Source organism: Trifolium pratense, linkage group LG3, assembly GCF_020283565.1.
Source record: "Trifolium pratense cultivar HEN17-A07 linkage group LG3, ARS_RC_1.1, whole genome shotgun sequence".
NCBI lineage: Eukaryota > Viridiplantae > Streptophyta > Magnoliopsida > Fabales > Fabaceae > Trifolium > Trifolium pratense.
Genome location: NC_060061.1, coordinates 1,396,822 through 1,420,195, shown reverse-complemented (window position 1 = coordinate 1,420,195; position 23,374 = coordinate 1,396,822). Strand labels below are relative to the sequence as shown.

The 23,374-nt window shown below is 30.5% G+C and overlaps 3 protein-coding genes across 5 annotated transcripts; 2 read left to right on the top strand and 1 right to left on the bottom strand.

Annotated features, from left to right (window-relative positions):
* Positions 1 to 760: 760 nt before the first annotated feature.
* LOC123918262 lies at positions 761 to 1,200 on the top strand. 3 transcript variants are annotated; one of them, XM_045970269.1, is made up of 2 exons: positions 761 to 957; positions 988 to 1,200. In XM_045970269.1, exons 1-2 carry the CDS (start codon positions 950 to 952, stop codon positions 1,178 to 1,180), a joined length of 201 nt encoding a protein of 66 aa, XP_045826225.1. In that variant the 5' UTR covers positions 761 to 949; the 3' UTR covers positions 1,181 to 1,200. The 3 variants fall into 3 exon arrangements, with proteins under 3 accessions (XP_045826225.1, XP_045826224.1, XP_045826223.1); XM_045970268.1 differs by having other exon boundaries at positions 777 to 954; positions 985 to 1,200; XM_045970267.1 differs by having other exon boundaries at positions 950 to 1,200.
* A 2,537-nt stretch (positions 1,201 to 3,737) lies between these two features.
* LOC123918261 (inositol 1,3,4-trisphosphate 5/6-kinase 4) lies at positions 3,738 to 6,151 on the top strand. The gene is made up of 2 exons (XM_045970266.1): positions 3,738 to 4,001; positions 4,201 to 6,151. Exon 2 carries the CDS (start codon positions 4,221 to 4,223, stop codon positions 5,688 to 5,690), a length of 1,470 nt encoding a protein of 489 aa, XP_045826222.1. The 5' UTR covers positions 3,738 to 4,001; positions 4,201 to 4,220; the 3' UTR covers positions 5,691 to 6,151.
* Positions 6,152 to 6,520: 369 nt separating this feature from the next.
* Positions 6,521 to 11,074, bottom strand: LOC123918260 (uncharacterized protein At1g66480-like). Its single transcript, XM_045970265.1, has 2 exons — positions 10,349 to 11,074; positions 6,521 to 7,028 (listed from the first exon to the last, which is right to left on the bottom strand). Exons 1-2 carry the CDS (start codon positions 10,934 to 10,936, stop codon positions 6,966 to 6,968), a joined length of 651 nt encoding a protein of 216 aa, XP_045826221.1. The 5' UTR covers positions 10,937 to 11,074; the 3' UTR covers positions 6,521 to 6,965.
* Between the last annotated feature and the right edge of the window lie 12,300 nt (positions 11,075 to 23,374).

Below are 23,374 nucleotides of genomic sequence, written 5' to 3'. Positions count from 1 at the left end.
ATTGCCGAACAATTATAAGTGTTGAATTATTAAAAACACAACCTTTTAATAAACAAAAAATTAGTTGCTTCGAGTGGTAAGAGTTTTGGGTCTCTCAAATAAGTGGTCAAAAGTTTCATATTTGACTGCTGCGTATGAACAAAATTCGATTGAGGGGAAAAACTTATTTTTTGTGCCCCACATATTTCCCAGAGGCGATTAGTCATCGGTCATCATTAAAAAAGAAATTTGTAAATATAATACGATAGCATTAAAAAAAATTACACGGACATGTGTAATAGAAAAATCTACATTCATTTTTATTATTATTTTATTATTTTTCGACTCCAGGTGTGATTAGCTTCTGGATCCGTCCGTGATTATAATGTAATGTTTTGTCATATATTATTATATTTAATATTAATATTTTGCATATGAAACGCATCCTTAAAGATATTAAATCAAATAATTTAAAAATTCGATCTTAATCAAATGTTTTAGATAAAAAAAATAAAAATAAAAAATAAAAAAACCTAAAAATTCGATTTTAAATAAAGTCGGAACTTGGCATGAATGCGTACGTGTACTTAACTTGTTGCCGACATGTGAACTTGCTTGAATCATTTGTTTCTCATCAAAATATATTGATTATTACTGCAATCATGTGGGAACTTGTCACTTGTATGTTGGGTATCTATAAAAATTAAAAAGCTTATCAAAAAACGCAAGGAAGAAAAGAGGCAAAGCACGTGTCAAACAACCAAAGAAAGTGACGACACGTGCACCAATAATCTTAAGCTGCAGACACGTAGCATTAACACATCACCACACCCAAACATTATAAAAGTTAAGAACACAAACAAAGTCCCATAAACTCCAACACAAGAAGAACGATAACTTCAACAAATTTAAGCATCAAACAAAAATACTTAGTAGCTCTCTAGCTAATTTATTTTGATTGAAATTGAAAATGGTTGGAATGGGGGTTCCAATTTGCGTGCAATGTGGCACAAGAAGCAACCCTTGTAGGTGTAAGGTGGTGGGGCCTACACTTGGGTTTGTGGCGTTTGTCGCGGCGGCGGTGGTGGAATGGCCGGTGGGGGCTCTTGTGTATGTCTTTAAGCACAGGAAGGGTCGCAGAATAATGGGTCATCCTGCCACTGTTGTATACCCTAAAGTCACCAGGGCCATCCCCATCTAATTTATATTATATGTATTGTTTATCCTATTTCCTATTTTGTGTTGTAATAGTAGTTTTGATGTACTAACATCATAATGTAAGTGCATATGTGACACTTATGCTCCGTTTGGTTGAGCAGTGGTTGAGCAGAAAGAATCTTTTTTTTCCCACTTGTTTTATCCCACTTGTTTTGTTTTTTTTTTTTTTTTCAGAATAATTTAGTGGCAAGATTAATGACGCGCTCTCTCTTAGACATGAAACAACAAACTAAATTATACTTATATAGTTATGCATGCATAATGCTAAGCGATCGAACTAAGCAAAATTTTCTTGTTTCTTTATTGCAACTCTGGAAAGGACTTTTTTTTAAAAAAAAAAAAAAAGAATTCAAATGTGTAACATTTATTTAGCTTTTTATTTGTACAAATTTTTTTAACATTTTTTTTAAAAAAAAAGAACTCAAATGTGTAACATTTATTTAGCGTTTATTTTTTAAACATTTTTTTAAAAATAAGAACTCAAATGTAACATTTATTTAGCGTTTTTATTTGTAGGATGCTAGGATTTTATTAGAAACTAAATTATTACTAAGTCTAAAATTCAATTACAACCAAAGTTTATTACATCATTAAAGCACTGATATATTATCTAATAGGGTACTGCAAAAGATGCTTTGATACCAAAGTAAGGCAGTGTGCTAATATGTAGCAAGTGAGAAAATTGAGGGTGCGATCATATTGGGGGAAACCTCCTATTTATAGTGTGGCTAAATGAAGATATATTTTAAGAATGTTATATTTACCGTTTCGTTTGATTCGAAAATGTTATATTTTGAGATGTTGAAGATCTTGATATACTAGAAACAATTAAACGTTCTAGTAAACTGCAAACTGCATTCGTATTCTAGAATACGAACCTTATAAAAATAAAATTTTGTGAACCATTCATCTCTCATTTCTCATGTAATAACTATGAATGAAACATGTATGCAAGTTAAAGTGATTTAATATATTATGTAATTGAACCATTCTTCTATTATCTCTCATGAAATAACTTTGAATGAAACATAGTTTGCAAGTTAAAGTGTGAACCATTTATCACCTAATTTTCTATTTTTTCTAAAACTTATCGACTCATGTAGTCTTGATACATGTTTATTGCAAGTATAAATGTAAACTTGATCATATCACATAAAATAACGATTCAATATTACGGTGTGCGTGATTGGTCAATAATGTCACAACCGCTCCAGTGGCAAATTAAAATATCATATAAGATAGTGTTCACATTTTTATAAGGTACACTAATTAAAGTGTAAAAGTGTAAACTAAGTTCGCATTCTAAATAGCGAAATGTGTTTCAGTTCGCACTCTATATAGCGAGTGACAATATTTTATCCTCAAACTCAACGTTTGCGTCACCCTAGATGAAAAAATCATGAAAAAAAGAGTTTGCTATCTAGGGGGCACAAGAGCTGGGTTTGAGTTAAAAATATTGTCACTCGCTACTTAGAGTGCGAAAAGTGCTCGCATTCTAAAAAACGGGGGTTAGTTTGGTAATTTCTAAGGACGCGTGAGGAATTTTAGGAGGCGCAATAAGCAAATCCCATATTTTATTTTTTTTTTACAAAAAGCAAATCCCATAATTTGATATGGGCTTTTTAGTTGAAAGACCCATGAAATAATTAGGTTGAGCATTTTTGGCCCGAGACCTAAATCAGGTAGCTCTCGTTTGTTTTATTGTTACTAGCTGCCAGACAGGCGCGTTTTGCGTCCGTATGTCTGATCCATATTTTCTATAATGCAAACTTATGTAAAAAAAAGACATATTTTATGTTATGGTGAGTTTATTAATAAAAGATTTTTGCTGTTAAAAAAAAAAAACATACTTTATGTTATGGTGAGTTTGTTATTAAAAGATTTTTACTGCTAAAAATAAGTTAAGAGTATTGTTGGTATTATGAAAATTACACCAAAATTTTTTGTATCATCTTTATATATAGGTATAGATAAAATATTTTTATTGCTAATAAAAAAAGGTCAAGGGTATTGTTGGTATTATGAAAAGTCCAAACCAAAATTTTTTGTATCCTCTTTTATATATAGGTATAGATTTAATAAGAAAAATACTTTGCGTCAAAAAAAAAAAAGGAAAATACTAAACTATACATAAATGTTTCGTCAAATTTGCAGAGTGATGTTTTTTTGTTAAGTAGTCTAGTGGTGTACGAATAATTTTATTCTTGCCATTTTATTTGTTTTTCTTTGAGTTTTGCTTTCTCAAATTGCAAATTTTTGTTGTTTTAATCATCTTCATTAAAATTTTAAGGAGAATGTTAACATGTGCATATATGGCACATGTAAAGGTAATAAAAATAGAAATTATGCTTTAGAATTTGTGCATTTTAACTTTTCAAGCATTAAATGTCTTGTATCATTAAATGCTAAATTTCTATATTAAGATACCTTATCATGTGCCATATATGCACATGTTAACAAGACCCAAATTTTAAATATCTTTTAAATAGTCATTCAGGTTGAACCATTCATAAAGGTCATGAATCGAACTATGTTCTCCTGAACAATTTATTTTATAGGATTATATTAATCACTTGAGTTCGCCGTCTTTGATTCTTGATTAATATGAATAAGATTGTTATTTTGATAAAAGTAAAAAAAAAAAAAAAAAGGAAAATAGTAATAACTCAGATGGGATTGTAATGACAATTCAAGCCGTCTCTCTGCCGTAACCACTTCACTTGGCTTTCACTAAACGCAATTCTCCTCTCTTCCTTCCTTCCTTCTCCACGACGCATCTCGCTCTTCCCCATTTTCTCCCTTTCGTAAGTCTTCTATCTATTTAGGGTTAAGTCTTTTCCATTTCATTTTTTTCTTTGGTTTTGCTTTATCATAACAATTAATAATCTCATGCTTTTCTTCAATTCAATCACACCATAAACCCAATTTCAAAAACATGCATTGTTTCTAATAATGTCTTTGATTTAATCATAACTATTTCACATTTTAATTGTAATTTTGTAGTGCTGCATTCAATCTCAGATATGAGTTTAGTCAAAGGTGTGATATTCGATGAATCAGTACTCTTTGTTGAAGGAGATTTTGATGATAAAAATGTATCTTCACTAAAGCCAGGAGTTGAATCTCTCATCAAAACACTTTTTCTTTCCAAAATTCATATCGGAATCGCTTATAGTATCAAACTTCAACACGATAAGGTCAGTATTCTGAAAAGAATAGCTAGTTTATACTCACTCCATTGCTTTATCATTAATGATCCTGTAAATGAAGTTGTTTTGCCTCCATGGTGTGATAATCAACCGGGAAGTATAATTTATCTAGTTTCTAGCAAGAAAGAGTTCTTATTAACGAAATTTAGAAGCTATAATTGGTTGATTGTTGTTCTAAATGTTGGAGGTGAAAGTGGAAGTGAAAGTTCATGTGACACTCTAAATATAGAAAATTTGGAGGAGTTGCCATTTACCATTTGTCGGTTAAATAAAAAGTTAACCGGGAATAGTTTCTTGACTGTCGGTTATGTAATGAAGCCTTCGCGTGTTGAAGATTTTGCAAAACGGGGTGCGTTTCCTTTGTGTCCTACACAAAATGGGTTAATGTTTGTGCCTCTTACGGCCAAGCTTCCTTTATCGTCTCAATTAAAGGATGTTGACATTGTCCTGCATAAAGCCACTGATGAAATTGTATCTGTTGAAGAGAATAAATTTACTTTTACGCAAAATATGCAAGAGCTGCAAAGATATTTGGATCAGCATCAGGATTTATGTGTGGTTGATCCGCTGATTAACATTTTTCCTTTATTGGATCGGCTTGAAATTCAACAAGTTCTACTTGGCTTGTTAGAATTGAATACTAAAGGTGGTTATTTGATTAGAGGGGCCCATTTTCTTAAGGTTGATAATTTTAGGGAAGTTGATTTTGCGGCTGGATTAGCTGATGCAGGACTCTCTCTTCCATGTATAGTGAAACCTAAAGTTGCTTGTGGTGTTGGTGATGCTCATAAGATGGCAATAATTTTCAGAGTTGACGATTTTAAAAATTTAAACGTTCCTCTTCCAGCTGTTATTCAGGAGTATGTGGATCATTCATCCACTTTGTACAAATTCTATGTCTTGGGCGAGAAAATTTTCTATGCTGTCAAAAAATCAATACCAAATGCTGATATTTTGATAAAATCATCTACTGGTAATGATCTCAAACCTCTAGAGTTTGATAGCTTGAAATCTCTACCAACCGCCGAAAGCGTCATCGTGGATTCTGGAGCCAGTAACAAGTCTATTGACATTAAGCTAGTTACAGATGCTGCAAATTGGCTTAGGAGAAGGCTTAATCTCACAGTCTTTGGTTTTGATGTTGTAATTCAGGAAGGCACACATGATCATGTGATTGTGGATGTAAACTACCTCCCATCGTTTAAGGAAGTACCTGATGACATCTCTATCCCTGCTTTCTGGGAAGCCATTAGAAATAAGTTTGGCAGTATCGTTTCTAAATAAGCATGTGCTTGAAATTTGTGACTATGACAAGGAATTTTGCAGTGAGTGGCATCAGATCTATGATCAAGTACCTGATCTTATCATGCTAAAAAATGAGGTTGAATAACGGGAAGGGATCCTCTCCTGTGTGGTTTTCACGGGAAGGAGTAAAGTTTGCATCTTGGCCATTCTTGCAACAACAAAAAATTATGTGGTTGAGATTTAACTGGAGACACTGTATACGGGAGAGGATCTGTGCCGGTTGAATAACCCTTTATTGCATGTTTGAAGTTTGAAATAATTAACACTTGTTATTATTAATGCCAATTCAATGTAATGCTTCTGCGATGTGGTGTTATAGTGCCTTGCATGAAAAATAAATGATGTGAAATTTGTTGAAATCAGATTGTTAAAACTTTATGGATGTGAGGGTGATGTGTTGTGTGTGAGTATCTTAAGTAAAGGGCATTTTATTATTGAAATTGGAGAGGTTAAAGGACACCATTAATTTTATCTAACTTAGAAATTTGGTGTGGATTCAGGTTTGAATCCCCAGCCAGTTATTTAAGGGACTCTATTTGTGTTACATCATTGTACTGGTTTTTCACTTCTCTCTTTTCAACTTTGAACCAAAATGATAGAAAACATGGTTATTTCACCCTTTGTTCCTTCTCTAATTTTCCTTTCTTTATATTTCGATTACACCAAATGATATGATAGTGCTACATTTTTCTTGAAAAAACATGTTTTTAATCCAATGGGTGTGATTTTCTGGAACAACACTCACAAGATTGAGGAAGAAAGGAATTTTACTGTAAAATGAAGGAACAGAACAATTGCTTGCTATTAAGTGCTACAGCATCAGCATATAATAATTATATTTTTAATGTTTAGAAAATAAACCTAAGATTAGTACATTAAATTTATAATCAAATCTATCATTGTATTCATTCCATGGTAACATAAGTATCTATTTTAAAATAATATAATTTCACCTCTATATTGTCTTTCCAACATCCTTATACAAAGTACAAACATAGGTAATCTTCCACTCAAATTGATCTTTCTTTGGCTCTTCCATGACCAGAAAGAAAAAAAGTCAATTTTGGGTCAGCAATGCCTAAACATCATACCTAATATGAGCAATGCTTAGACATGACTATGAGTACATGTCCTACATATTTGAGGACAAAAATAACTTGCTTATGAAGCTCCAACACAGATGGGTTGTGGTGGTGCTGCTAGTGCTATGTCTTGCTTCTTCTGGTTAAGTAACTAACTACTATTGACAAGTGATTATTGAGCAGCTGCTTCTTCATGAATTTCTCCTTCTTCCACTGGACTGAAAGTCACTCGTTTCTGAAAATTCAAATTCAAGAAATAACATAAACTTAATTTCCCATCACGTAATCAATATAAGTATATGATTGTGAATTAAGATACGACCTATTTGCATGGAAATTTAAACAAATTACTAGAAAACTACAAACATGATAGTCTAATCAAACCACGCTGCAATGGTCTATTTTTCAGATTTGGATTCTTTGCAGTGTGATTGCATGGTGTGACTGCACGCAGTTAGCAAATATAAATTGTCCGATCAAGATTAGACTATCCTTCGATTTTAATTATTTATAATAATCAAAATCCAATCTTAAAATATAGACTATCTGATCTTGATCAAACAGTCCATATCCGACTAGTTACAATTTTCTTTTTTGGTACAAGACTAGTCACTATTTTCTGACTACACCCAACTCCAATTCCTACTTTTCTTGTTTATTTTAAGTTTTATTTATTTTGAAGACTCGGTATCCCGCATTTTCACATTTACTCTGTCAAGTCTACAAAAACAAATTTGAAAATAAAAGTAAGGGGTAATTATTTAAAGAGAAACAATAATAGCGATTTATATTTGTTATCATATATACTTTTTGTTGTAATCGTCACTCGTCATTGTTTGATACATGTAACATTGAACAAACCATTTATTTTTTTAATTTAGTATATAACTATTAACTATAACGTTTGATCAACAATGTTAAAAATTAGCAGCATTTATGGACTTTTGCAATGATCTCATTCTCAAATTTGACTTCTGCTTATGTATTCTACAGGATTTGATTGTCAACAAAAAATGAATGAGGTAAGAATAAATAGGCACGAAGCATGTTACCATGTTATATAGCTTAACAAGAAACGTCATAAACAACATAAAAAGCTTATGACAAGATTCAAAATATTCATCCACGTAGTTAAAAACATTGCATTATAATTTTATTTCCTCAAATTTCTCCTTGGCATCAGCAAGATAAGGTTGATTGTTACCCATATTTTAAGTAAATAAATACTTTTTCCCGGTTATATACTTCCGTTCATAAATGGATCTTCTTTTTTATATAAAATGGTTGAGTAATTTGATTGCTGAGGTTGAAAATGTCAAAACTTGGACATTTAAATTTGAATTTTCTTTTTATAAAATTTATCATTGAATATCACCAAACGATTAAATTGGATAACAGGTAAAAAATTAGTTGTGCATTGACAAATACTAATTTAATTGTTTGGTGTTTCATGGTAAAGTAATGTGTGAATGTCTTCGCACATTATGTTTAACATGTATTTGGTCTGCATAAAGGTTTCAGAATAAATTTGGGTTTTGGTCAACACAATGTCATTCCTAGGTTTACCTAAAACGTGAAAAATAACTTATTTTTATTTAATATAATAGTTGTAATAGCACAAAAGTAATAACATAGAAATAGAAATTGATCAGCTATTAGTATCTGATAACTCAAAAAAAAAAAATACAACAAAAATAATAATAATATTATTAATAATAATACTACAATAAAACTTTGTAGAATAGAAGAAAAAGGATAATAAACTACAAAAGTACAGAATAATAGCACTGCTTTGTGGAACATAAATTAATCTCTTTGAAAACAAAAATGGAAAAAAGAGGATGTTATAGGAGATCGTAAAACTTCTACTATTTAATTTGTTGTCGCAGGTCGATCAGACTAACTAAAATTAAGACAATTCTTTTGTGTAGTACAATAAGTATATAAAATAATTCGGACCCCAACACACATAGGCCCTAGGTCGTTGGCCCCAATATCTTTGCTCAGGACCGGCCCTGGGTCAATACTCAACAAAATCATATCAAAGGTACATATTTAAGAACTTTTCTCTCCCGATCCCCCTCATTTCTTTTCTACTCTCTGAATTTTCGTTTTTGCCTTTGGGGTACTGCGATTTATACGAACCGAAGGAATTTGACATGCTGATAAACTTTGGTAAGCACTTATCGAAATCTGAGATATTTCGGTTTGCAGGTACCGAAATAATTATTTCGGTAAACTTCTACCGAAAATGGCCTAATTCCAGCGACCCAATGAAATTTTCGGTAACAACGTACCGAAATGTCCTCATTTCTTTTCTACCCCTGAATTTCCGTTTTTGCCCTTGGGGATACTGCGATTTATACGAACCGAAGGAATTTGACATGCTGATAAACTTCGGTAAGCACTTACCGAAATCTGGGACATTTCGGTTTGCAGGTACCGAAACAATTATTTCGGTAAACTTCTACCGAAAATGACCTAATTCTAGCGACCCAATGAAATTTTCGGTAACAACGTACCGAAATCTAGGACATTTCGGTTCGCAGGTACCGAGCAAGCTGACGTTCGGTTTCTGTGTACCGAAAATGCTAATGTTCGATTTGCAGTTACCGAAATAGTCTAATATATCAGCAAAAACTTAAAACCTTCATCATTTGGCTTCGGTGAATATAAACCGAAGTTTTTTGGCAAAAAATTTTCAAACCGCGAGGGGCGAAATGAGATTTTTGGGGGGTATAAAAGAAATGTAGGGGTCGGGAGAGAAAAATTCCATATTTAAATTTTGACACGGTTGTGGGTGAAAGTAAAAATTCAAAGTTTTTCTTTTGATTTCCATAATTAGAGTGTTCAACCTCTCATATGTTTAGGTGGTGATATTCCTTGATGTCAATTTTGGTTATTGTTGTTAGCTACAGTCTTTTGTTTCCTTGGTTCTCTTCCTTATGTTCTTTTTTTGTTCATATGTATTTTTCTATTCTTAGCATTCCACATTCCTTGTGTTTTGAATCAGTTTTTTAATACATATTTTTTTATTAATTCAAGTGACATTAATAAATAGTCATTTTAATTGTATTTGATGGAGTATTTTTTTTGTTAGCATGTGCTATCTCATGGCTTTCTCAAACAAAATACTAAATTATAGAGTCCGTTCAAATTTATCAGGCCACTTGTTATCGGCGGTCACTCACCTTTTACTGTTAGATGTAAAAGAGTGTTTTAAAGAGTTTTGTGAATGTAATCAACAAGGCAACGATGGACATGCAACATCGAAACAAGTATCGGTCAAGATCCTCGCGTGTGCGTCTTCTCGAGTTTTGTCTCCAGTACAATTCTTAGTTATTGGATTTGATCTAATGATTGACTGACAAAAAATGATTTTGCAAAATTCTCAATCATAGATTAATTAAAAGACTGAGTTGCACGTAATAAAATATAACAAATTGGAGATGATTCAAATCTAACAAGTAAACAACTTTTTCAAAGATTTGATAGAATGTAATCAACAATATAAAAATGAACAAAATAACTTGTGACAATTAAAAATATACATACCCTTTGTGACCTTTGATTGTGAAGCTCAATTTTGTCTTCATGTATTCCACCACCACCCTTCACGGAAGCATTACTTCCCATATACAAACTCACAATCTTCTCCGCCACCTCAGCTCCATCGTGACTCTCCTCCATCAACTTCTCCAATTGGGCTTTCGGAAGTCTCATTTTCACCCTTGTGGACCCATCACGGACTAAACCAGTCACACCATCCAAATTGGACCGATTCACCGAAGGTAAGTCCGAAACAGAGCGTTTCGATAGCATTAAAAAATCGAGCCGCTCCGTAGCATTCATGCCACGTATACCACTGGATCGAACCCTCCTCGGTGATGGTTCGGGCTTTTTTTGGGGCTGAAGTTTGGGTAACTCAACCAAGAAGTATATTTTCTTGGGCTTTAGTTCTTGGTTTGGTTCAAGTGGTTTAGCCCGAAGCCCAAAATGTTTAACTGCTTGTGACTCTAAAAGAGCATGACCAGGATAGTCTCTAACGACGTCGTTTGCTCTAACAGGTGTTTTTAGCTTGAAAGTTTCTCCATCTATTTTCATTACTTTTGCTTTTTTGTTTCTTCCGATAGCGTTTCCCATCTGTTAATAGAGTTTTTCTTCTTTTCCACTTTTATTTCTCTGTGATATTTTCAACTTTGATTGGTTGTGTTTGTTTGTATCTTAGTTTCTCTCTTTGTAGACTTGAAGTAGAAGGTTTTATTTAGTATGAAGGAAAATCAAATAGTATGTGAATTAGTGGAAATCCGGTATAGATTCCATATAAATAAGGAAAGGATCAACGACTTCATTTAATTATTTATTTATTGGTCACATTTTTTATTAATATAAAAATAACTTAAATTATATATTTAATCTATATAAGAAAGTTTATTATTCTGGAAAACTCACAAATAATTTGTGTAACTAAACTAATATTGTTACAAACCGAGCCATATTGTGAACCAACCAAACCATTTTGTAAAATTGTGAGAGACAAAGTTGTTTTTTTGGCAAGCCATGATTACATGGAAACAAATTTGGTTGTTTTTGAAACCAAGCAAACTAAGGGTCTGTTTGGTAAACATAAGCTATAAGCTAGCTGATAGCTGATAAGCTAGCTGATAACTGAAAAGCTAGCTTATAGCTGATAGCTAAAAAGCTAGCTTATTAAAATTAAAGTGTTTGGTAAAATTAGCTTTTAAAGTGGTTATTAAATATAAAATTACATAATTGATAGTGGGTAGTTAATTTTTTAGAGTGGGTAGTTATTAAATTAAAGGGTAAAAATGGAATAAAGTGTAAAAAGCTATAAGCTCAAATGCTACTTGAAATAGCATCTGAAAAAAAGCTATAAGCTAGTACAAAAAGCTTGTTACCAAACACCTCTAATTTTTTGAAACAAGCTTATAAGCTCATATAATAAGCTATAAGCTAGGTTATTTGTGTTACCAAACAGAGCCTAAGTCATTTTTTATGCCAAATATTAAATGCAATTGTCACATGTCATTGTCATTTTTTCAATTTTGTCATACACTTATCCAATGGGTCATGCTCATATTCAACTCTTTATTTTCCCACCAAAGAACAATTTGAAATTTGAATTCAAATTTCATGAATTATATTCTTTATAGGCAAATGCTAAATAGTGCCCCCGGGGCACTCTTTAAGCCCTTAAATAGTAAGTTTTTTATAAAATTTTTATCGGAATGCGTAAAGTCAACGCATTGGAAATTGTAGTATTTAACTTTTTGAATAAAAAATTTCTTTAAATGGAATGCTTAAAGAGTGCCCCGGGAGCACTCGTTAGCAAGACCCTTCTTTATAACTTCTCATTTTATACATATTTTTTTTGGAATAAAATATAATCTATACATTTTACACGGGATAAATTCTAACTGATATAAATTTTAACTATCATATACGGGACAAATTATTACTGATAAAAATGTCAAAAAAAAGTATCATATATGAGACAAATTTTAACTGATTTTTGTATTCAAAAAAATTATTTTACACGGGATAAGTTATAACTAACATAAATTTTAACTATCATAAGTTTTAAACCATCACTGATAAAAATTTAAAAATAATTATCAAATGTGAGACAAGTTATAACTAATAAAAATTTCAAAAAAACTATTTTACACGGGATAAGTTATAACTAACATAAATTTCCAAAAAACCATCATATACGGAACAAATTATCACTGATAAAATTTCAAAACAATTATGATATATGAGATAACTTTTAACTAATTTTTTTCATTCAAAAAAACTATTTTACACGGGATAAGTTATAACTGACATAAAAATTTTAACTACCATATACTAGATAACTTTAATATCAAAATTTACATTAATCTATACTTAAATAATTATAATGTAATAAATAAATAAAATATTGTTGTACCAAAAAAAAAATCAAAAATTGGATAAAATCTGGTATCAGATACGGGACAAATTATAACTGATAAAAAATTCAAAATAATTATCATATATACTAATTAGATCATACGCGGGACAGAATACGATATTGATTCAAATATGAAAAAAATTATTTATAAGTACAAAATATATACATTGGTAAAAAAATATGCTTTCGCATACGGGATAAATTATAACTTATAAAATTTCAAAATTGTTATTATATATACTAAATAAATCATTAAATATTAATGAAAGTCTTCTGCGTGTTTTCAAATGACTGTCTTAATGCAATATTTTATTTTCTTAATTTTAATTAGCAAAGTGTAACTTAAAAAAAATATCGGCGTAACATTACGACTCGTGCGATAGCACGGGTCTATTACTAGTTTTAAATATAAAATCAAGAATTTGAAATTCAAACTTGAGGTAACAGTCAACTGAGCTACACTTACGAAATTCGTGTTTTCACTTATGAAACGACGTCGTTTGCTCTAACAGGTGTTTTTAGCTTGAAGGTTTCTCCATCTATTTTCATTACCTTTGCTTTTTTGTTTCTTCCAATAGCGTTTCCCATCTCTTAATAGAGTTTTTCTTCTTTTCCACTTTTTTTTTTCTTTGATATTTTCAACTTTGATTGGTTGTGTTTGTTTGTATCTTAGTTTCTCTCTTTGTAGACTTGAAGTAGAAGGTTTTATTTAGTATGAAGGAAAATCAAATAGTATGTGAATTAGTGGAAATCCGGTAGAGATTCCATATAATTAAGGAAAGGATCAACGACTTCATTTAATTATTTATTTATTGGTCACATTTTTTATTAATATAAAAATAACTTAACTTAAAGCTACCAGGTTTGATCTAGTGGCGTTAGGTCATAGGTTCAATTCTCATTGCCAACATTGTAAACCAAAAAAAAAAAATTAACTTATATATTTAATTTATATAAGAAAGTTGATTGTTATGGAAAACTCACAAATAACCTTGCTTCAAATGATGCCATGTGTCTAAAGTAAGGATATTTGGTGTCCAAAATATGTGTAACTAAACTAATATTGTTGCAAACCGAGCCATATTGTGAGCCAACCAAGCCATTTTGTAAACTCGTGAGAGACAAAGTTGCTTTTTGGCAAGTCATGATTACATGGAAACAAATTTGGTTGCTTTTGAAAACAAGCGAACTAAGCTATTTTTTATGTCAAAGATTAAATGCAATTGTCATATGTCATTGTCATATTTTCAACTTTGTCATACACTTATCCAATGGGTCATGCTTATATTCAACTCTTTATAGTTCCACCAAAGAACAATTTGAAATTTGAATTCAAATTTCATGAATTATATTCTTTATAACTTCTCACTTTATACATTTTTTTTTTGAAATAAAATATAATCTATACATTTTACACGGATAAATTCTAACTGATATAAATTTTAACTATCATATATGGGAAAAATTATTACTAATATAAGTTTCATAAAAAAGTATCATATATGAGACAAATTTTAACTAATTTTTTTTCTTCAAAAAAACTATTTTACATGGGATAAATTATAATTGACATAAATTTTAACTATCATATAAGTTTTAAACCATCACTGATAAAAATTTAAAAATAATTATCAAATGGGAGACAAATTATAACTAATAAAAATTTCAAAAAAACTATTTTACACGGGATAAGTTATAACTAACATAAATTTCCAAAAAACCATCATATACAGAACAAATTATTACTGATGAAAATCTAAAAATTGCTATTATATATACTAAATAAATCATTAAATATTAATGAAAGTCTTCTGCGTGTTTTCAAATGACTGTCTTAATGCAATATTTTATTTTCTTAATTTTAATTAGCAAAGTGTAACTTAAAAAAATATCGGCGCATCGCACGGGTCTATTACTAATTTTAAATATAAAATCAAGAATTTGAAATTCAAACTTGAGCTCGCACGAATCTATTACTAGTTTTAAATATAAAATCAAGAATTTGAAATTCAAACTTGAGGTAATAGTCAACTGAACTACACTTACGAAACTCGTGTATCCACATTTTAGTCTCTGTAAAATAAAATAAAAAATCATTATATTTACGAGGAGCAAACATTTATTTAACTGTCTATATATTGATGAACACTTTTCGACGCCTAAGTTGTGTCAACTAAATTATATATTTATTATTCAATTATTTAATTTCATATCAATTTTTTATATTTAATTATTTTAAAGTAAAATTAAATTTTTGTTTTTTTGTCATAGAATACCGACACTCAACAAAATTCCATGATCATAGAAATTTCCTTCTCCTTTTTGTAAGTGAATTTCCTTCTTTAGTATATAGCAGAGTATGAAACCACCATATTTACAAAGCGTGTTGGGTTTATGTCGGTTGTTCGATGGTTAGTTTAGTTTACTTAGTTGTAACCATTTCTCAGAGACAAGCAAAATAAGGCAGCTCATGTTCTTGCGAGGATAGTTACATCTTTAGCTAGTTCTAATATTTTCATTGATGTACTGACATATGTATTAACCATATTAATTATTATGAATGAAATGCTATAAGAAACTTTAAATAGAAAATAAAAAACATGGACAATTACATTTTGGTGGTGCTTTAAGGCAGATTTTTTGTTTGTTTAATTTTAAGATATTTTAAGGTACATGTTGATGAAACTAAAAATAGCTTTTACATTAAAAAAAAATTTAAAATACTTAAGAACTTATATGCATAATTTTTAAGAAATAATTTTATAATGGGGTCTTAATATGTGTGTGTATATATATATATATATATATATATATATATATATATATATATATATATATAGAGGATGTATATTATGAGAATGATATGTTTATATGAGAATGATTTAGAGCCCTTAGATTAAAATAAAAGGTTGAGATTAAAACACTTAAAGTGTATCATGTCACACTATAGTCTATCACAAACAACTTCTCTCTTTCTTCTTTGTCACTCCGCTTTCTCTCTCTTGTTTCTTCTGCGTGTTTCATCTTCCTGCATCCATCCATTTGCTTCTCCGCCCTCCTCTGTATCTCGACGCACGGCGGCGCATCCTCCTCTATTGTCGCCGTTCGTCGGCTTGAGAATAAGGTGTGTGTGCTCTCTCGCTTATGCTCAGGTTCTCCGTCGTTCTCCGACATGAATCTCAAATACATCATAATTCAAAATTACTTTGAAATGCTTCAATGAAATTGAAACTTGCAATTCACTTTCAATCGAATTGAAATCTGAAATTTACTTATTCCCTTTTATCCATAAAGATTGTCTTTTTAATTATTTTTCTTGTGAATTCACTTTCAAATTGAAATCTTGGATTTAGGATTAAAAAAATCTAATCTATGAACCTGATGTAAATGCATGGGTTATTTTAATGTGATAGAAATTAAACTCTTTTAATCAAAGGCAGATGACGCCGACAGTCATGAATTTGAGATGGCGGCGGTCGATGGAGGTTGCACAAACAATTTCTGCCGTGAATTTGTATTTGATTGAACACATTGATTGCTCAAAAATTTCTTGACATAAACAGAAGGATAGAGAAGAAGACAGAAGGGTTGTGGTGGTTGTCGTGCAAACTCGTGTAAAGGACAAATGAAAACCCAGTCTCTGGTTGATACACTACATCAAGGCACATGGGTTGTCTTTTAATCTCAGCCACACATCTTAATCTAATGGCTCTAAATCATTCTCATCATTCTCATATAAATATATCATTCTCATAATATACATCCTCTATATATATATATATATATATATATATATATATATATATATATATATATATTAAGGATATATGTTAATATTTTACTTACATTTTTAGTTATTTTTTAAATATATTTTAATACTTTTTCTTAAAGCTCAATATCCAATAAAAATTAATTGATTTATATATCAATTTCACCATCATTAACAAGACCCAATTAAAGTCTCGATAAAACTTTATATTCACTTATCCAAGTATCCAACATAGAAATTGTTTACATAGAAAGAATTTGAAACTAAAACTTAAGAAGAAAAGTATACTCTCAAGTCTATACTACCAAACTAACTTATCAGGATTTGAATATATTTGAATTTAATAGACATAAATAATTTTTTTTGTCTAATAATTTATTGGCTAGAAATTCTACCTTAAATGTGAATAAATGTAGTATCCGGGGTTCGAATCCCTACTCTTACATAATATCGAATCCCGACGTACTTCTACATAATATATGAGATGTCCCTACTAATTGAACTAAGCTCACAGGGACAATTAATCATATGTTTTAATTAATTAATAAGTAATTAGTTCTAGTTATAACTAGAGCCGGGTTACGGACCAAGGTCCGCGGGCCGACCCGTTTAACCCGCAACCCACACGAATTTAAGACCAATTTTTTTTGGCCCGTTTACATTTTTGCCCGTGTGGGTTGGACCGTTAAAATCGTGGGTTGTGCGGGTTAAATCCGCGGGTTTGCGGGTTAGCCCGTGGCCCGCCTTTTTTTTTTATATAATTAATTACAAAATTTATCAGATATAAATAACTTGGTCCATGTCCAAATTCAACTTTTTTAACAACAAAAAAAAAGACTTAGTCTAAACTCTAATTATAAAAAGCAACAACACACTCCAATTTTAATCAAGTAGACAACAACACAAAACATCAGGATTCAGGCATGTTCTTCTACTTATAATCTTTTGTTCTTTTTCACTATTTTTTACTTTGTCTTAGCTGTATATACATTTGGTAGTATTTAAAAGATACATGTCCAAATGAGTAGTTATTTTTCTTGTAGGTATTTTCCGCTATTATGTTTTGAATAATTTGGTTACCTTGATGTGATTTAGTTAAGTTGAATCTTTTAATCTTTTTATGTTTTTTTGGGTACATGTAGAAAGTTTTTCTCACTAAAATGGACGGTACAAAAATGACGATAAGAATCAGTTGAATTTGATTTTAGTTGCATTCGTTACAAAGAGAAGATAGATAAACTCAATTATATCACAAACTTTATTTATTTTTATTTGTTAGTTACAATTTATATGTTATAACATAAAATTATTAATAATATATTTTTTTAAGCTTTCATTATATCAATATTTTACTAATTTAGTTTATTTTTTGAAAAGTGATTTTTTTTTTTTTGTAATAGTCCGCGGGTTAACCGTTTAACCCACGGGCTTATGCGGACCGAACCCGAGCTTAATATTATAACTCGTTTATATTTACGGACGGGCTTGTTCGCCCCATTTAATATGCGGGTTTATGCGGGGCGGATTAAACGGACGGACTAGCCTGTATACCCGAACTCTAGTTATAACAGGTTTCTCAAACCTCAATTCTATTTTCTTTTGTTGTTTACGTTCTTATCTAATGCTCCTAAGAAAATGGTTAATTTAGAGTTCAAATCTCGGTCCATTTAATAAATTTTGTAGTAATTATTTGCTGAACTATTTTTACAGGACATATGCGATCAATTATTAATCCAGCCAAAAAACAAAGAATATTCTAGAGGCAATTCAATATTATAATTTTTAAAATAAAATTGCTCAACGTATGTATGGAGTATTTATAAATAAAAATACGTATGTATATACTTCCAGAATTCTAAAACTACGCATGTTGCATGACTTTTAACATGTAATTAGCAACTCTACGAAGGAAAATGGCCATTTAGAAGCCTCTTTACATATTGTCTTCAACTATTTTTTTATTTTTATTTTTGCTTTGAAATGATATACGTCTATTTCAGTGTCATATTCATATTGGGAGAGGTTTTTTTTCGCACCGCATATTAAATTCTTCATAATTTGGACTTTTTCCAGATCTAATATTTTGTTTTATCTGCTTTCATTTTTCTTGTCAAATAATCCAGTGACTAAGAATTCCATCTTCCATTCACCAAAAAAAAAAAAAATTCATCCTTAAAATGGATATGTTGAATTATCGGGGTTCGAACTTTGATCCCTACCTACATACATATATACAGTATATATAGTAAAATGTCACCGGCAACTGAGCTAAGTTACCGAAATTTTTTATTTTGTGCTAGAGAGATTCAAACATGAAAAGTTATACGTGTAGTGGTAGCAGAAAAGCTAACGTGAAAACGGTTGAGGCATAATTAACCTAATTGGTAGCAAGTCCTCTCAAACATTCAAGTCTACGAACATATCTGTAGTAATCTCACCGAACAACAACTCAAAATGTCTGTAGTTATTATTACTAATCTTTCTGCGATCTACAAGCTACTAGGTCAAATGTAAGTCGCGTAAATCAAAATAAAATAATTAAGATGTACTATAAAATAACAATTTTCTTTACAAGTAAATCATAAGTGACAATTATTTTATTAGTTAACATAGCAAAAAAATTAATAGTATTATATGAAGATTTTCCCTCTAATCATTTTTTATGAAATAGATTAAGTTAATTAGAAGAGACATTGACTTCTTTGATCTTAAGATTCGATGATCCTATATTTCAACAAATTATTACCTACCAACTATACGCTAAATTCAACAAACATGAAAACATACACCAATCAAACTTCAGTATAGTAGCTTGGACCAACCCAACCTAACCTTTGAAACACAATAGTGTAGTTGTGAAAATAAAAAAACAAAAGAACAAAAGAGAGGTGGGAAGTGAATAATATTGAAGTGTAACACATAAATTGTGAGGAGCATATGAAGGAAACAAAGTGAAATGTGTAAAGTGGAGGGGGACATGTGCTGATCAAATGTATACCTAGATCCAAACTCTAGGTGTCAATTTTTTTTAAATTATTTTTTAATCTTTTTTGGCAAAGATTTTAATTTCAAATCCCTTAAACACAACTCAATTGAGACATTTGATCTATATAGGGTCTGAGTTTGAACTTGAAATTTTTTACTTTTCTACGCTTAAACACGTGTGAATTTAATTATTAAGCTATTTGATACTAAAAATATTTCTGTGCTTAAAAGCGTGTGAATCTAATTATTAAGCTATTTGACACAAAAAAAAAAGTTTTTAATTTCGATGAGTTATAATACTCACAAAAGTATCTCCAATAAAGATATAAGGAAGTTACATAGCTAATAATTTGTACCTTATTTTTTCTTATTATTGGAGCAACTATGACATGATAAAGTGGGTATCTAAAAAATTATTCAAGTACGTTTTTTAAGGTAGTGCATCATCAATTTAATATGGACTTTTTTTGTGTATAGTAAATATTTAAAAGTTTCATAATTTTGTATCATTTGAACAAAATATGTATTAGTTATATAAGTATTATTACATAACATTATAATGATCATTTATTAGTAATATATGAAACTCAAAGTGGTGTCTCTATTAAAGATGCTATAATTCTCTACCCAAAAAAAAAATGCTATAGTTAATAATTCTAAAATGAATTGTTTTTGTAAAATTAAATAATTAATAATTGATCATTAATTGAATCCATACGATCAGGTCACAATCTAAGAAACTACAATTGAATTGATGCGCCGAGTTTAAAATACCCTACTAAAGAATGGATAACTCTGTTGGGGAATTAACCCAAAACAAAGAACACAGAAGAATGAAAAAGAAATGAAGAATGAATAATCTAAGAGAAGATGAATTGAATAAGCAGAAATTGAATAAAGGAAAACTAAAAATCTTATTCTTCCACAAAGGACCTAGATTGATTATATACAATAGGTTGTTACTTCAAATGCAAGTAACTGCATAACTACCTAGGACAAACAAAAATAACAGAAAATATAACTATACAGACTACTAACTAACACAAGTGCAACTGCACACAACAACTAACAACTAATAGCTAACTGCCCCCTAACTGTCATAGTAGAGGAACTGGACAGATGCTTCAACATCCGGTGCAACATCTGGATGAGAAGATGCTACAACTAATAACTAACTTTCCTCTTTGCAAAACTTTCTGAAATCATGAGATGTATACTCACCACCTCCATCACTTCTTAATACCTTTATCTTCCTTCCTGCTTGTTTTTCAACTACTGCTTTAAGCCTTTGGAAAACTACCAGCACTTCATCTTTACTTTTCATGGGATACACCCACATCATTCTACTGAATTCATCAACAAAAGATACAAAGTATCTATTTCCTCCTAATGATTCAGTAAAAGGACCACATACATCATTGTGTAATACATCAAGCTTGTTCCTAGCTCTCACCACTATATGCCAGCAAAAGATTTTCTGGCTTGTTTGCCAACCAAGCAATTTCTGCACATATCCTTAGGCACTCTAATTTCTGGTAATCCATGGACCATATCTTTACTTTTCAAATCACTAAGGCTTTTGAAATTTAAATGTCCATACCTTAGATGTCATAACCAAGCTGCTTCATGGATAGCTTCACTAGCAAAACATTGTGAATTTGAACTCTCAAATTTGACTTGAAATGTTCTGCTTTGTGATAATGTTGCACACAATACCAGCTTACATTCCTCATTGTACACATTCATTTGATTGTTTCCTAAGGTCATTGTGAAACATTTCTCAACCAATTGTCCAATGTTGAGGACATTTGTATGCACATTTGGCACATACATTACACCAGTAATCAATGTCTGATTCTCATTCTTTCCCTTGATTAACATATCACCAATTCCTTCTGATTTTACTGTTCTACAATCAGCAAATCGAATTGTTGATTTCTTGAAGAATTATAGTTAATCAGCCACTTCTTGTTACTAGTCATGTGATTTGAACAACCTGTGTCCAAATAACATACTTCTTGCTTACCAAGTTCATCATTTGTGGTAGCCATCATCACTAATGGATCTTGATCTGATCCACTATCATTCTCAATCATGTGTACCTCTGTTTCTTCTTCATCAGTAATTGTCACCATGAAGTTCACATCTTCTTCTGATGTTGAATCATCATGTGCCACATTTGCTTCTTCATAGTCTTGGAACCTTTTGACCTCTGCATTCACTTGCAAAGTAACCAAACTCTTGACAGTTAAAGCATTGAATATGCTTCTTGTTAAACTTATTTGAATTGGCAGAACCTCCTCTTTCTTCCTTTGAGAATTCAGGCTTGTCTTCATCACATTCTTTCCCTTTCTTTGACTCTTTCTTTTTCTGCCACTTCTTCTTTTCATCTTGGTACCTTTTGAACTTAACAAACAAAGCTTGTTCATATTCTTTGCCATGGTTTTTCCCACCATGCTTCATCTCATGAGCCTCAAGTGTACTCTGTAAGTCTTCAATCTTGATTTCACTTAAGTCTTTTTTTTTCTTCAATTGTCACCACAATGTGCTCAAATTTTGAAGTTAAAGTTCTGAGTGCCTTTTCAACAAGTTCTTCTTCTGCAAGATTGCTTCCACAGTTCTTCATCTGGTTGGTGTGAGTCACCAATCTTGTGAAGTAATCTGCAACTGTCTCATCACTCACTACAAGAATAAAGAGATTTGGCAGCAACATTTTTCCAACAATTCAATTGTTGTTGGCAAATAAAAAGAATTAGCAACGATGATTACATATGGTTGAGATAAGTAAATTTTTTATAACAATATATCTATCGCTGGGATAAATAGACTTGTACCAACCAATTAAAAAAAATCGTTGTTAATGATATAGCCATTTCCCAATAATTTTGCAAGGTTGCTGCAATTGCAAAACATGCTTGCTAGCCGGATAATTCTCTTCACGTTCTATGGTCAGATTAGTGGACAATTTTCCTTTTTGGAATAAACAAAATGGGCATTTCTAATTTTTTTTAATTAAAAAATAGTACATATAGTACAAAAACAAATCTGGATAAATATAAAGTTTAATAAGTTTTAAGTCAAAAAAAAATGTAGTGAGTTTTAATTTTAGTCCATAAAAATAAAAACGGAATATTTTCATCTCCTAAAATTTTTGTTTCATTTTTTGTTTCAATAAACCAATTTATGTTAAGATTATATGATATTATTTATTTTGTCAAGCAATTTAGTAGTTAAAATTTTACATTTAAGGTGAATAAATAAAAAGTTCATATTCGAACTTCGATCTCTGCACGTATCAATACCGCTATCAATACTAAACTATGTTCAAGGTGAAAAAAAAACTTATTTAATTTATAAATATATACTTACTAGGTTTTTTTTTTGACAAAAAATATATACTACCAGTTTTTTTTTTTTTTGACTAAATACTACTAATTTTTTTTATACTTTAGTTATATGTCAATTAAATTTTAAGAGCCCAATTCAGTTCTTATATTTTTTTTTTGGTAAGTAATTCAATTCTTATATTATTACTCACAATTACTTTATAATATTAAAATTACTAACTAAAATTAGATGAAGTTAAAGTCTACTATACTACCACTACTTTTCAACTACCCACTCACAACTTTACGTGAATATGGATACACACATAGTATAGATTATGGAGGCTTTTATTTACACATTATTATTAAAAAAAAAAAACTAAAATGCTCCCACTAAATTGAAGACGGTTTTAAATAGGTCACTATTTTACAAATCCTAATCTGCTCAACACTGCAAGTTTTGCAACTCTAATTTCGCTGAACACTGCAAGTTTGCAACTCCAATTACATTGCCTATGTTAATATTTTTCCCTCTAATTTCGCTG

Coding starts and splice junctions, on each gene's coding strand:
- LOC123918260 (XM_045970265.1), bottom strand. CDS start 10,936: ATGGGAAACGCTATCGGAAGAAACAAAAAAGCAAAAGTAATGAAAATA. Junction 7,029..10,348: donor ACAATCAAAGGTCACAAAGG/GTATGTATATTT, acceptor TTGAATTTTCAG/AAACGAGTGACTTTCAGTCC.
- LOC123918261 (XM_045970266.1), top strand. CDS start 4,221: ATGAGTTTAGTCAAAGGTGTGATATTCGATGAATCAGTACTCTTTGTT.
- LOC123918262 (XM_045970267.1), top strand. CDS start 950: ATGGTTGGAATGGGGGTTCCAATTTGCGTGCAATGTGGCACAAGAAGC.